The following is a 14,816-nucleotide window of genomic DNA, read 5'->3' as shown; positions in this document are numbered from 1 at the left end:
AATCTCAAGACTGTTTTACCAAAATGTTACCGGCATGTAAAACGCCCAACAAGAGGGGAAAACACTCTGGATCATGTGTATTCCAACATCAAGCATGCTTACAGAGCCGTAACCCTCCCCCACCTGGGCCGGTCAGACAACCTCTCTCTGTTCCTCGCCCCAGCATACACCCCCTTCAGCCGGCAAACAAAGCCCATAAAGAGGACCATCACCACCTGGCCTAAGGTCACCCTCCCCCAATTGCAGGACTGCTTTGAACACACACAGTGGTATGCCTTCTACAATGAAGATCTGGCAAAATTCACAGATATCACTTACATCAAGTAATTTATTGGGAACGTCACTGTGGAAAAGCACATCCGGGTGTTCCAGAACCAGAAACCCTGGATGACAAGCCAGGTCCGTATGCTCCTCCGGGCACGTGATACAGCCTTCAGGTCAGGTAACAGAGCATTGTACAGCACCGCTAGAGCCAACCTAAAGAGGGGCATCAGGACAACCAAAGCAGAATACAATAGCAGAATAGAGGAACATCTCAACGACCCCAGACAGGTGCGGCAAGGCTTACAGACTATTACCAACTACAAAGGATGTTCTGTGTCACCTGGGGACTCAGATGCGGGACTAGCGGAGGAGCTGAAAATCTTTTTTGCCCGTTGTGAGTCTCAAACACAGCACTCAGCCACACCATTCCAACGACCACCACAACCCACACCAGCCTCTCGCGACCACCAACTCACTCTTGAGGCACAGGATCTGAGGCATGTACTCTGTGCAGTGAACCCCAGGAAGTCTGCAGGTCCCGACGGAGTAACTGAGAAGGTCCTCAAAGCATGTGCCGAGCAGCTAGCACAGGTCTTCACTGACATCTTCAACAAGCTGTCATTCCACCCTGCCTGAAATCTACCATAATCATCCCCATCCCCAAAAAGTCACCCATAACCAGTCTCAATGACTTCCGTCTAATTGCACTAACCCCTGTCATGGTAAATGGCCTGCATTTGTATCACGCTTTACTCAGTCCCTAAGGACCCCAAAGCGCTTTACACTACATTCAGTCATTCACCCACTGGCAATGGCAAGCTACATTGTAGCCACAGCTGCCCTGGGGCGCACTGACAGAGGCGAGGCTGCCGACACTGGCGCCACCGGGCCCTCTGACCACCACCAGTAGGCAAACATGGGGTTAGTATCTTGCCCAAGGATATTTGGCATGCAGCCAGGAGGCAGCCTGGGATCGAACCACCGACCTTCTGATTAGTGGCTGACCTGCTCTGCCACCTGAGCTACAGCCACCCTGTCATCACCAAGTGCTTTGAGAAACTGGTTCTGGAGCACATCAGAACCTGTCAATTCGCATTCGACTAAGTGATCTACCATAGACGCCATAGCCATTGCACTCCACACAGCACTGAGCCACCTGGAACAACAGGAGAGCTATGTCAGAATGCTCTTTATTGACTTCAGCTCAGCCACAATAATGCCAGACATTTTGATCACCAAGTTAGCCAACTGGGGGCTCCTGCTATCCACCTGCTCTTAGATAAATGGCCTCTTGGTCAACAGACACCAGCGGGTGAAACTAGGTTCTCACCTCTCTTCTCCTCTCACTCTCAGCACCAGCTCTCCCCAGGGCTGTGTACTAAGTCTACTACTCTACTCCCTCTACACATATGACTGCAGTCCCACCCACCCAGAGAAGATCATTGTCAAATTTGCTGATGACACAACAGTGGTGGGGCTGATCACAGGGGGAAATGAGGTGGCTTACAGAGATGAAGTCCTGAAACTGGGAGAATGGTGTGCATCAAACAACCTGGCACTTGACATCACCAAGACCAAGGAACTCATGCTGGACTTCAGACGGAACAGAGCTGCTCCTGCCCCCCTGCACATAAACGGTGAATGTGTAGAGCAAGTGGAGTCCTTCAAATTCCTTGGCGTCCACATCTCTGCAGACCTCACCTGGTCAGCTAACACCACGGCCCTATTCAAGAAAGCCTGGCAATGGCTACACTTCCTAAAGGTGTTCAGGAAGGAGCAACTAAACACCCCGCTGCTGGTGACCTACAGATCCACCATCGAGAGCCTGCTGACCTATGCAGTGACAGTGTGGCACACCAGCTGCATGGAGGCAGACAAGAAGAGACTGCAGAGGGTGGTAAACACAGCACAAAAAATCATCGGCTGCCCCCTGCCCTCCTTGTCTGCCATCAACAACTCCCGTTGTCTCAGCAGGGCCAGAAACATCTTAAAGGACACTACCCACCCTGGCTACTATCCTTTCAACCTACTGCCCTCTGGCTCGCGCTACAGATTCATATGGGCCAGAACAAACAGTCTGAGGGATAGTTTCTTCCCCAAAGCTATCACTATACTCAACTCAAACTAGCGCAAAAAGTAATCTGCACTGAAATATCATCAGTTCTCTGCTTGTCTGTCTCTGTCATCCAGTACTGCACTGTGTATTTATACTTATATTAAGTGTATAGTTAAATTATTATATAGTTTTTATAATGTGCTAAGGCACGTGTGCACTTTTTTTAGAGCTGTTTCTAATCTCCTTATACAATGTATAATGACAATAAAGGCTTTCAATTCAATTCAATAAGGTCATCCACATGGAATGAGGTGGAGAAGATAGTGAAGCAGGCAAGAGCAGCAGAAGCCCCTGGATGCAATGGCATCTCATATAGGCTCTATAAAAACACCCCTAGAATCCTCAAATACGTGTGGAAGCTGATGAAGGTAGCATGGCAGAAAGGAGTGATTCTAATTGCTTGGCGAAGAGCAGGAGGTATTCTGATCCTTAAGGAGAAGAACTCATCTATGGGCTTATCCATCAGCCAGTTTTGCCTGATTAGCCTGCTGAATGTAGAGGGAAAGATCTTCTTCAGGACCAAAAGACTATCTTTCTATATTTCTTGCAAAGAAACAACTATATTGATACATCAGTGCAGAAGGCCAGTATCCAGGGCTTCTCAGGATGCCTGTCTCATTTGGCACCATATTCAAACTGCCAAGAAAGAACGAAAAGACCTTCATGTGGTCTTTTTAGACCTTGCCAATGCCTTCGGGTCAGTTTCACATGAGATCTTGTGGATGGTTTTCAACTATTTCAGTGTACCAAACCACATCACGGGACTGGTAAAGAGCTACTTTCAGGATCTACAGTTTTGTGTAACAGCTGAGAACACCACCACAGCCTGGCACCACCTGGAAATTGGAGTTATGGCAGGCTGCGTGATTTCCCCTATGGCATTTATCATGGCAAAGGAGTTGGTCATGCGGGCATCTCGGTGGGTAGTGGGAGGTGAGAGACTCAAGAGTGGCCTTCGTCTTCCTCCCATTAGAGCCTACGTGGACGACATGACCATCATTACAACAACAAAACCATGTACTAGGCGATTGCTTCAGAAGCTCCAGGAAAACATCCAAAGGGCAAGAATGGAGTTTAAGCCAAGTAAATCTCACAGCATCTCCATCGTAAAAGGAAAACTGACAGCCAAGCAATTCTATATCAGTGGAGAACCAATTCCAACAGTCTTAGAGAAGTCCATCAAGATCCTGGGGCTCTTGATGGACTTCTTGGTATAATGCAGACCTCAATGACACCAGGCAACTTGAACAACTACGACATAGATAGTGGTGACCTTCTCCAGTAGGCAGAGGGATCTGGCTGCTTCAGTCACCACCACCATCCACGGGAAGCCAGTGGAGGTAGTTGAGGAGTACAAATACCTGGGAACCATCTTTGACAACCTCCTGAAATTCTCTGCCAACACAGAGGAGATTCTCAGGAGGTGTCACCAACAGCTATATCTCCTTAGGAAACTCAACTCCTTTGGAGTCAGTACGCCCATCATGATGACTTTCTACTATGCCTTCCTGGAAAGCATCATGACCTTCTCCATCACCTGCTGGTTCCACTCCCTCAGCCTTCAGAACAGGAACAGACTGCAGCACACTGCATCAGTGTGCTCTAAAATCATTGGACTGCCTGTCAGAACTCTGGCCCAAGTTTTCAGCCAACAGGCCCTTAGACAGGCAGCCAAAATCATCAACGACCCCTCTCACATTCTTCACCCTGCATTTCAATGGCTCCCCTCTGGGCGACGCCTCTGCTGCATTTCCTGCAGGACTGAGAGGAGGAGAGCCACCTTTGTCCCCAAAGCCACTCTGCTTTTTAACTCCAGCTGATAAGAACATTTCCCACACCCATAAACATAAACTACACTCTTCCTACGCTACTGACACTTTATTCACTTTTAGTCACTTGCAGTTATTTATTCACCTTCAGTCACTTTAATTTTAAAACTGTGTAATTTTAAAACTGTATATACTGTATATTCTGTGTATTTATTATTTCACTCCTATTGCCTGTCCTTATCTTCAACGTATGCTGCTTGGTTGTTTGTTAATTGCCCCTTGGGGATAAATAAAGTCTTCTGATTCTGATAACATGGCTAATGACCTCAGGCGGATTAACAACACCGCACACCCAGGGAAACTGAAGCTCTGGTGCTTTCAGTTCGGGTTGTTACCCAGAACACTATGGCCATTGACGATGTACAAGGTCTCGCTTAATCATGCCAATCAACTGGAGAGGCTGGTGATTAAAGGTCTCAATCAGATAGCCACTAACAACAAGTTAACAACTGGTTTTCATTGCTGTCCTTTGCCTTTGAGCTGTTGCAGGAAGCCACAATTTTTCAAAGTTAGATCACCAGAATGCTTACCATTTTATCCAGATTCGGGAGGGCAATGAATAAAAGACCACCTTCAACACCCACGTAGGCCACTTTAAATATCTGATGAAGCCTTTCGGCATCACCCAGCATTGGTAAACAATGACCTCCATGACCAAACCTTAGTGCGCCCATAGATGTCTGTGTATAACTAGGGGTGTACGCTGTGTGTGTCGCTTAGACAGGTGGAGAGAATACATCACTTGTTCGTAAATAAAGAGAAGGAGAGAGAGAAAAAAAATGTGTGGCGAGATTCTCCCTGAGTCTGACTATGTGTGTGCATATTTACTAATATGAGTACGCTTGGCTTAAGTGTGTGTATCCTATATGTCTGTGTGCGCTGTCTGATTGATGTAAATGTGCTGCCGTTGAGCACATGATTGTGCGTGATCGTGCTGTGCGTATAATGTCAAAATAAAGGATGTTGTTTGTGGATGAGTCTGGAAGCAGGTGATCGAAGCAGTGAAAGAAAATAAAAAAGAAAGAAACCAAGGACAAGGGTGAGCAGCATAAAAACAAGAGGGGGAAAAAGAGGGGCTGATGCGATGCACTCTATCGAAGGCGATGTTCTTCACCGTGTCCTCTTCAGCTTCAGGTGGGTTTTGATGAAGCTTTTCACCATAGTCTCCGTGTCTCCTCCAGCGGCTTCTGGAATACCAGAAACTACAAGATTATCACGCATGCCACGAGCTTGTAGATCAATAACTGTCTCTTTTATTTTTTTATTTTCTCTATTTAGCTGGGTAACATTTTCTGTGAGACATTTCACCGACTCCCTTAGCGTGGCATTTTCAGCAGCGAGCGTTTCCACCTGCTGCTGGCTGAACTCCAGGGATTCTTGCAAGGATTTAAATTCCCGGTGAAGAATCTCCAGTATGACTCCAGTATGTCGGCAATATCTTTGGCGGCAGGCGATGTTGTGCCGGGTGAATCTGCCGGGCGACATCTTTTCGACGACGGCGTCTCAGATTTGGCCGGGGAGGATGCACTCTGAGCCTTCTTCATTATGAGATCCTGGAAGCACTGATCAATGTAATCTTGAAGAGCCTCTAAACTATCCCCGTTGTTCTCCAGGGTGTTGGAGATGTTTTAGACAAATGTTGTTAGTTATAAGACAATTGATAAGTGTATTTGGTAATACTGAAGCTTAAAGGAATTTGTTCAATTCTAAACTACCATTCGCTTTAATTTTCCGCCAAAATCTCCGGCGTCTGACGTCAGTTACAACATGAGTCGCTTACCTTGTCCGTCACTTCCGTCACTTACCTCTGAACAATAATATTCTTTAGAACACCAACTTATTTCCTTTCTCAAAACATTTTTTTCCTGCATTTGCTATTGAACAGACCTGTAATGATAGGCTGTGTGGTAGGCAGGCAGGAAAGGTGGACCCAAAATGCAGGACTCTCAAAGACAGGACTAAAACTCAAAGCGTAGCTTTATTGCTGATAAAAAACTCTTAATAAATTAAATTCACCAAAACAAAAAACAAAACTCTGAACAGAGGAACTAAGGACTGAATTGGAACAGAGAAACTAAACAGAAGCACAAGACAAACACTAAGCATACGGAGGATAGCAAATATCAACGACGTGACGGAGGGCAAAGGCAAACACAGGGCTTAAATACACAGTGGAGTAATCAGGGAATGGGAAGCAGAAGGGCAACACAGCTGGGAGAAATTAGGGCTAATGAGACAGGGGGCGGTAACATTGAATACACTGTAAATTGTTTCTTGTTTCCTGTTTTAACTTGAAGGTCTTATGTCAAAGACGTGGACTTGACACTGAGAGACAGACTGAAAGAATAATAACAATCAAAACAGCACAACAAAAGAATCAGAACATAAATCATAATACCGAAAAATACCAAAATACAAGAAACTGAAAATGATGGGTCAAAATGACAGCAGAACCGTGACAAGACCCCAATTTAGACAATCTCAGGCTCCCTCCCCACTGCAGAGGTGACACCCGACACACAGTAATGTCATGACCGGATATTTTTAAAATGGGCTATGCAAACATGGCCAATAACTTTTCATTTTGATGATGCAGGATAATTTGGGCACAAAACAGATCTCATTGTTCAAAAACTTGCAGACTTCACTTTATACAGTGTAGACAGTGTGGACTCTCTAAACTAAATTTGTGGGATATGATCTTTCAAGTAATGCAGACCCAAACTGTTGTTGTTTGTATTTACTTAAACAGCATGTCTTGTAGAATTAACTGGAGTCATCAGCAACAGCATAGAGCAGTCATAACTCAAGTCTGATAACAGAAGACAGGAAAAGATCAGTAAAGAAACAACTTCTCTGATCAATATAAATGACAATTACTAATATATTGGAAAACCAAAATTCTTACCACACATTTGATGTTTTTCTGTCCAACACCTCCTTTTCTAGACTTGTAAGGGTTTGATGCAGTGTGGGGAGTGCTGGTCCCAAGCCCCAAAGACAATAAGAAGCAAGCAGAGGGAGAAAAACCATAAAATTATTTAGAAGCTGATTTGATCCTTAATGGCTGTGAAACTGTTACAACTTATAACACAGAAGGTAAATGTAGACCTCATACAACCAAATTAGACTAGCTCATACAGTACTTATTAATAAAAAAAAAAGTCATTTAAAAACACCTTCTACTACTGTGTCTAAATGTGTGGTGTTTGTTTTTTTAAACAACCTAATTTAAATATAATCACTACATGCTTGTTAAAAGCAAACTTCCAATATATAAAGTTTCTAAGTACAATGACCAGATACAGTGGCGGTCCTAGCCTGTTTGGCGCCCCTGGTGAACACTCCCCCCAAACACACACACACACACACACACACACACACAAAACATGTTAAGGATTGTACATTAACATAAAACTGTTGTCCACACACACATATGAAGAGAGAGAGAGAGTATGCATAGTATGCAAACGGCTACCAAACAGCCATCATAATTCGTCATACAATGAGAACAGGACAAATCAACAATTGACAATGACTAATTAATATTAAAATCTGTAACATAATGTATTGTTTGGAGTTTAGTCTGTTACTGTTACTATTTTTACCATTTCTTCTTGGGGCAACTGTAACCCACATTATTTCCTTAGGGATTAATAAAGTATTCTGATTCTGATTGTTTCAGGATGACCTGCCATTATCCAATGACACATCTGTTTACCTGTATCATTTGTTCGTTTCTTCTCCTCTTCTTTTCTCTTTTTTCTAAACTGAGCACCTGATGGCTTTGAACTTTTCTTGTCCATCTTCCATTGGTTTTAATTTTGCACTCCAGTATGAACACCCATCCCTCAACCAGAGGATCACCACAACATAACCTAATAGACCTACACCTTAGTTCACAGATTAACTTTGTCTAGGGTGTATTTCTGGGATTTCACACAACCCAGGATTCAAATCATGAATACACAATGGGCTTGGATTTACAACATTATGAATGAAATGTGCTCTATTTGAGGCAGCAGGTCTCCTCCCTTTCCACGGGTTATGTGTGAGACTTTAAATCATCAAACTGTAAATTATAAATTTTAAATTGTTATTGATCCCTTTACCCCGAGTCCTAAAGTGTATATTTATTTTCTTACTCTACTATATTTATTGTTCGTTTATTTGCACTGCTGTAACTGGAGCCTCGTCGTCTCGTCTCTCTATATACTGGACTGTATGTAGCGGAGATGACAATAAAGTTTACTTTGACTTCAGCAGCGCGCAGGTGCACCGAGGGCTCTCGCGCTCAGTTTTCGCGTATAGAATTTCAAAAAAACATCGGTGCAAATTATAAGTCTGTATCATGATGTCTGGTGTTTTCGTGTTTGTTGTTTTGTTTTTATTTTGTTTTATTTTTGCGAGTTGGTTATTAGATGCTGCTCCAGCCACCCAGAGAATCCCCGCCGCCCGCCCTCTCCTCCCTGTGCCGCAAGCAGCAGGCGCACCGCGAACGGAGGGCGCCCTTACTCCCAGCAAATGGGCGATAGAAAACCGATCGGTGCCTGTACCATTCCCAATATGCGCTGGCTGCCGTCGGGGCAGCATGAGTACGAGCAATTTTTTTTTTTTTTTTTTTGCCGATGCCCGTGATGCCGCCCCCCATCACGATGCCGCCCCGGGCAACCGCCCGTGTCGCCCGTATCTAAAACCGCTACTGACCAGATAAAACATATGGCAGTGTTTATATGTAACATATGCAACCCCAAAATGTTTCTGATGATTCAACTGTGGAATTAAATTAATTCTTTAGAAGAACAAGCTCAATTATTTTCAACTATAAAGCCAACATAGTGATTCAGTAAAGGGACTAAATGTTACAATCCCTGACAATGCATTGCTTTAAATGGAGAAAATCTTGCGGGATGGCTGTTATGAGGAAAAGCAGCCAAGAAACTTTACCAGCGGCACACATTGTTGTGTGCCTCGACTTTCGTGCTTTTACCCAAGCTAATCTGCCATTTTTCCTTGGTTAGGTTTAAGGATTAGAGATCTGATCTAAATTATCATATTAAAACTTGGGACACATTGTTAGTAGTGGACCTTGGATTCATCTGGTGTTTCGGCCATTATCACTAGACACCCTCATCCAAGGAGGCCCTGCCAGGGTTGATCAGGCTCCGGTGTGTGTCACTGGTTTATGTTAAAATTGTTATTTCTGTTCTACTTTCTGCTGTTTAGTTTTCTACAGTTTAGTTTTCTACAGTTTAGTCTATCTATTCAATGCATCTGAGAAATACTTACCTCTTTAACATTTATGGAGCCTCATTTCTTCAAAGGGACAGAAAAGGTGATAGAGAGAAGTAATACAAGTAAGTCAGATAAGATAGGAGAGAGCAGAGAGGAGAGCTGGAAGGGGGGTGCCTGATCTGGCTTCCCACACCTCCCCGCCGGATCGGGCTGTACGGGCTTCCTCCCCACTGCCTACCAGAAAATGGAAGAAGAGCAGAGGGGAGAAGAGTGGAACATTTTTCTTTCCTATTCTTTCATTCCTCCTTTTAGTTTCACTACCATTAGGTTTACTGCACAGTCCCCAGGAGCCCCTAAGACAGCTGTATCAGTCAACCAGCAAAACTTCTAATGTTATGATTTACCCTTTGACGCCCCCTGTTGAGGTAGGCCCACCACGGGTTGATTAATCCTTGGCATGTGTATTGCGGTTAGCTGACTGCCTTAGCTGCCCAAGTGATGTCAGCCCTTTTTAGCAATAGCCAGTGACTGGTCCTCTCAGCAGTGTTAGCCAGTTCTCTCATAGCCTGCCGTTGTGCCTTTCCTCTGATCCCAATCTCTCTAAGCAGTTTTTCTGTTATACTGGCAACAAAGCCCCTGCACCCCACTTCCACAGGGCGCACCTTGATCTTCCAGCTTCTGTCCTCTGCCTCAGCTGCCAAGTAGGCATACCGCAGCTTCTTACGCTCAAATGCCTCCTCAATTGCTTCCTCCCATGGTACCGTCAGCTCAATGATATATGCAATTTTTTGGGAGGTAGACCAAAGGATGAGGTCTGGTCGCAGAGTAGTTGTTTTGATCTCTGTGGGAAAAATTAGCCTCCGATCCAAGTCCACTTGCATCTGCCAATCCCTGGCAACCTTCAGCGGGCCCAGGTCCCGGGGTTGAGGGGCTCGTCCTCGGCTTGTCTCCCTTCAGGACAAATGTTGATGAAAACTGACGCTCCTCTTGGTTCATGGAAGGTTAAGCGTTGATAGATTTTCTTTTGCGCTCAACTTTCTCAGCTAGACACCTGAGGACCGGGCTGTGTCTCCATGTGTATCTGCCCTGAATAAGGCTAGTCCTACAACCAACCAAGACGTGCTTGCGTGTGGCTGGGACTGTACACAGGGGGCAGGCTGGGTCCTTTCCGAACAACATCTGCAGATTTATTGGGGAAGGTAGCACATCATATGTCGCTCGGATGATGAAACTTAATCTATTAGACTCAATTCCTCAGATTTTACTCCATGGGAGTTTCCTCTTTTCAACACTCTCCCAATTCATCCAGTGACCCTGCTTGGCCAGTGCTACGGCTCTAGCATGTCTGGCTGTTTCCTCCTGTCATCGCACCTCCTCCACTACCTTTTTTTGACGTTCGGTTACAGATGCCTGTTGCCACCGAGGTGTTACTGCTCCACAAGACCAAATCCTCCTCTGCCCTGTTCGACGTGACCCACCACGTCATGATGCCGAAGAGCAGATTTGGCTTGTAGCACAGATGTGGCCGGGGTCCACTTCCTCCACGATGCTAGGGTGGGAGCAGTGCCTCTCACTATGGGGTCCCGGGAGTCCGTGAGAGACATCTCAAGCCTCACTTTTGCACATTTGAAATCCTCTACCAGGCTAGGGATAGGCAATGCCAGTATCCTGTCGCTATAGAGTTCAACGCTGCTGTGGCATTTGGGAGCCACTTCTTAACGTAGGAGCTCACTAGCCTCTCTGGGCAATTGGCATGATTGAGTGAGACCTTGTACATTGTCAACGGCCACAGTACTCTGGGTAATAACCCAATCTGGAAGCACCAGAGCTTCAGTTTCCCTGGGAGTGCAGTGTTGTTAATCCACTTGAGGTCATTAGCCAAGTTCTGCCTTAGTTGTTCTAGTTGCAACGTATCATTGAGGTCTGCATTATACCACCGTCCCAGGCTCTTTATGGGCTTCTGTAATACTGTTGGAATTGGTTCTCCACTGATATAGATTTGCTCAGCTGTCAGTTTTCCTTTTATGGTGGAGATACTGCGAGATTTGCTTGGCTTAAACTCCATTCTTGCCCATTGGATGTTTTCCTGGAGCTTCTGTAGCAATCGCCTAGTACATGGTTTTCTTGTAATGATGGTCATGTCGTCCATGTAGGCTCTATTGGGAGGAAGATGAAGGCCGCTCTTGAGTCTCTCACCTCCCACTACCCACCGAGATGCCCGCATGACCAACTCCATTGCCATGATAAATGCAAGAGGGGAAATCGTGCAGCCTGTCATAACTCCAATTCCCAGGTGCTGCCAGGCTGTGGTGGTGTTCTCAGCTGTCACACAAAACTGTAAATCCTGAAAGTAGGTCTTGGCCAGTCCTGTGATGTGGTTTGGTAAGCTGAAATAGTTGAAGGCCATCCACAAGATCTTGTGCGGAACTGACCCAAAGGCGTTGGCAAGGTCTATAAAACCCACATGAAGGTCTCTTTGTTCTTTCTTAGCAGTTTGAATCTGGTTCCAGATGACGCTGGCATGCTCCAGACATCCAGAGAAGCCCCGGAGGCCAGCCTTCTGGACTAATGTGTCAATATAGTTGTTTATCTGCAGGAAAGTAGATAGTCTTTGGGCCAGGACACTGAAGAAGATCTTTCCCTCTTCGTTCAGCAGGCTGATCTGGCGAAACTGGCTGATAGATGAGGAGTTCTTCTCCTTAGGGATCAGAATACCTCCTGCTCTTTGCCAAGCCTTTGGAATCACTCCTTTCTGCCACGCTATCTTCATCAACTTCCACAGGTATTTGAGGACTCATGGGGTGTTTTTATAGAGCCTATATGAAATGCCATTAGGTCCTGGGGGCTGATGCTGCTCTTGCCTGCTTCACTACCTTTACCACTTCACTCCATGTAGGTGGTCTTATGTCCATTTGGTGTTCAGGTGCCTGGATAGGTGGCATATCACTTGGAATGGTAACTGGTTCATCCCTCTGACTAAGTTTTCCTCAGATGATCTTCCAGGTCTTTTATGGGCATTTTGAGGCACCCGCTCTTCTCTTCAACAAAAAGGCCCTTAACAAAGTTGTATGGGTTGCTGTAGAAGAGGGTCCTTGTCCGTTGTTTCTTCTTATGTTGTCGTCTGAGGTGTTCTGCTCTTCGCAGCTTACTAAGTTGTTGCTTTATTTCCTCCTGCAGGGCAATAAGTCCCTCCCTTTCTGTCTCATTGGCCCTCCTCCACTGTTTCCTCAGTTGTCTTCACTCTTTCACTAATCTGTCAATTTCCCGCTGTCTCCTGGACCTTAACTGGTTTAAAGGGCCTTTCTGCTGTCTCTGACTCTTGTTTTTTTACCTCAAACCGCTCAACCCCATAGCTGTAGATGATGGTTCCCAGGTTCTCCAACTTCCTTTCAACTGGAGCATAGACTTTAACCATTTAACAGGCCACCAATCTGGTTTATGGCTCTGGACTTTCACAACAAAACTTGTGTCTAAACACATTTTTTAACAAAACAAATACTATTGTTAATATTATTAATATTACTATTATTTAAAATCTAATTAACCAGAAATCTTCATTAAATATAAAAGCAGTTTGCTTATGTTGCTGAAGAAAGGCTAGATTTGACATTAATAGATACCATAGATGCTAAAAAGCTACCACAAAGCATTCAAAAAAAAAAAAAAAATACAGGGGTTAAAAATATATAGTTCATATGTTGTAAAAGTTTATATGGATTAAAAACAAGCCCCGCCCCCTAAAAGCTGCACTTTCCAAAAAAGTTTAGTCTGGGCTCTTACCTAGTAGTTTCTCAATTTTCTATTTCAAACAATCAACAGAAAATTTCACTGAGAGATTTTTATATAAGGCTTTTAAAGCTGTGGGGTTCATTTTTAAGTAACATGAGCCAAGATGCAGCAGCAATGCTAGGCTATCACTAGCTAGCTAGCAAGTTCATAAACCTGATGCTAAACTGAGAGAAGGCACAAAAACAGTTTGAATAAGACTAAACATTTACTCACCAAATCAGTGTATCACGTAAAGAATCAAACCAATGCCAAAAATAATCTCCTAAGCTAAAGCTTCTACAGGTTTGCTCAACATATTCCAGAAAAAAATGCGGGCACCATGAACATGTGACTAATCTGAGCTAGGGAGGAGGAAAGTAGTGACATGGCATTTTCAAACCATATCATTTTATCCTTCCACACCGAGAAGCAAAATTTGCAGCTTACTTAGTTTTTCTAATTTAAAACAACTCAAACTGAGTTGATTAGTTTTTTGAATAAAAAGTTCTGTTAACTTACTTAAACTGAGTTCTAATAACAAATAGATATAAACTGAGTTCAGTCTACTTAATATTTTTAATTAAACACAATATTAGATTTTACAGTGTACAAAGAAGGAATAACACTAGATCAACTAAGTATTAACTCCCTCATTCCCAAACACTCCAGACAGATGGCTGCCCCTTCCTGAGCCTAGTTTATTTTTTATCCCCTTAAAAGCAAGTGTTTCTTTCCTACTATTCCTAATTTCTTAGTTGCCAAGTAGTAGTCATTTGAATCTTGGAGTTCTTGCTATTATTGTACTGTATTTATATCACAATACAAAATTTTTCTATCTAGAATCAAATAAAAAGCTCTTTAATTAAAAACTAAATTTACCATTTACCAATTAAAAACTAATAAAAATAAAAGATTTATAAGTCATGGTAATACTTTGTGTTTGTTTTACAGGTTCTTCCAAAGATGACCCTTTCCATTGTGTCTGAGATGGATTGCATCTTGGGAAACAAGCTGTATAATAAAAAGGAACCGAGATCCTAGAAGTCACTGAGATAAACTGAGAAGTTATACTCACATTTTGAAAGAGCTGGCAATAATATTAAAAAATAAATAAATCTGGAAACTGTTGTCAGAAAGATATAAGCAAGTAAAATGTTGTGCCAACTTCATCAGTATTTGCACTTGTTTCCATTTAATAAAATGAACTTCAGCAGTATGGAATGCCTACTAAAATAGATACACTGTCTTGAACTAAGCCACTAACACATGAAAAAATCACATGCAATATAAGTTAGGGTCGAGTTGTACTAACGAATTGTTTTAAATGTCATCATATAACTGAGCATGTAATAAAAAAAAAGTTTAATTTGCAAAATGGATTACATTTGTATGAAAAACATAAACACCTTGCCTGAAAAGAAACTGAGCACAATACATGTAATAACTGTTTAGTGGCATGATTCCTTTGACTAGTTCCTACTCACGTTTGAATTTCAATTTATTGATATTAGTTTATAAGATGAGTGCGGTACATTATGGGCCTGATGAATTTCTGATTAAATTCATAAATATGATTGAGTTCATGCTAATTAAATATTACAGTT

At 43.5% G+C, this 14,816-nt stretch overlaps 1 protein-coding gene across 1 annotated transcript in view; it reads left to right on the top strand.

The window, feature by feature from the left end:
* LOC116327224 (voltage-gated potassium channel subunit beta-2-like) overlaps positions 1–14,253 on the top strand; it is a 104,807-nt gene extending 90,554 nt beyond the window's left edge. Inside the window, exon 11 of the mRNA XM_031748749.2 lies at positions 14,164–14,253. Within this exon, the coding sequence (XP_031604609.1) occupies positions 14,164–14,253 (90 nt within the window). The remainder of the gene's footprint in view (positions 1–14,163) is intronic.
* The last annotated feature ends 563 nt before the right edge of the window (positions 14,254–14,816 follow it).

Source organism: Oreochromis aureus, linkage group 20, assembly GCF_013358895.1.
Source record: "Oreochromis aureus strain Israel breed Guangdong linkage group 20, ZZ_aureus, whole genome shotgun sequence".
In the NCBI taxonomy this organism is placed as follows: domain Eukaryota; kingdom Metazoa; phylum Chordata; class Actinopteri; order Cichliformes; family Cichlidae; genus Oreochromis; species Oreochromis aureus.
This window is presented reverse-complemented; position numbering and strand designations above follow the sequence as displayed.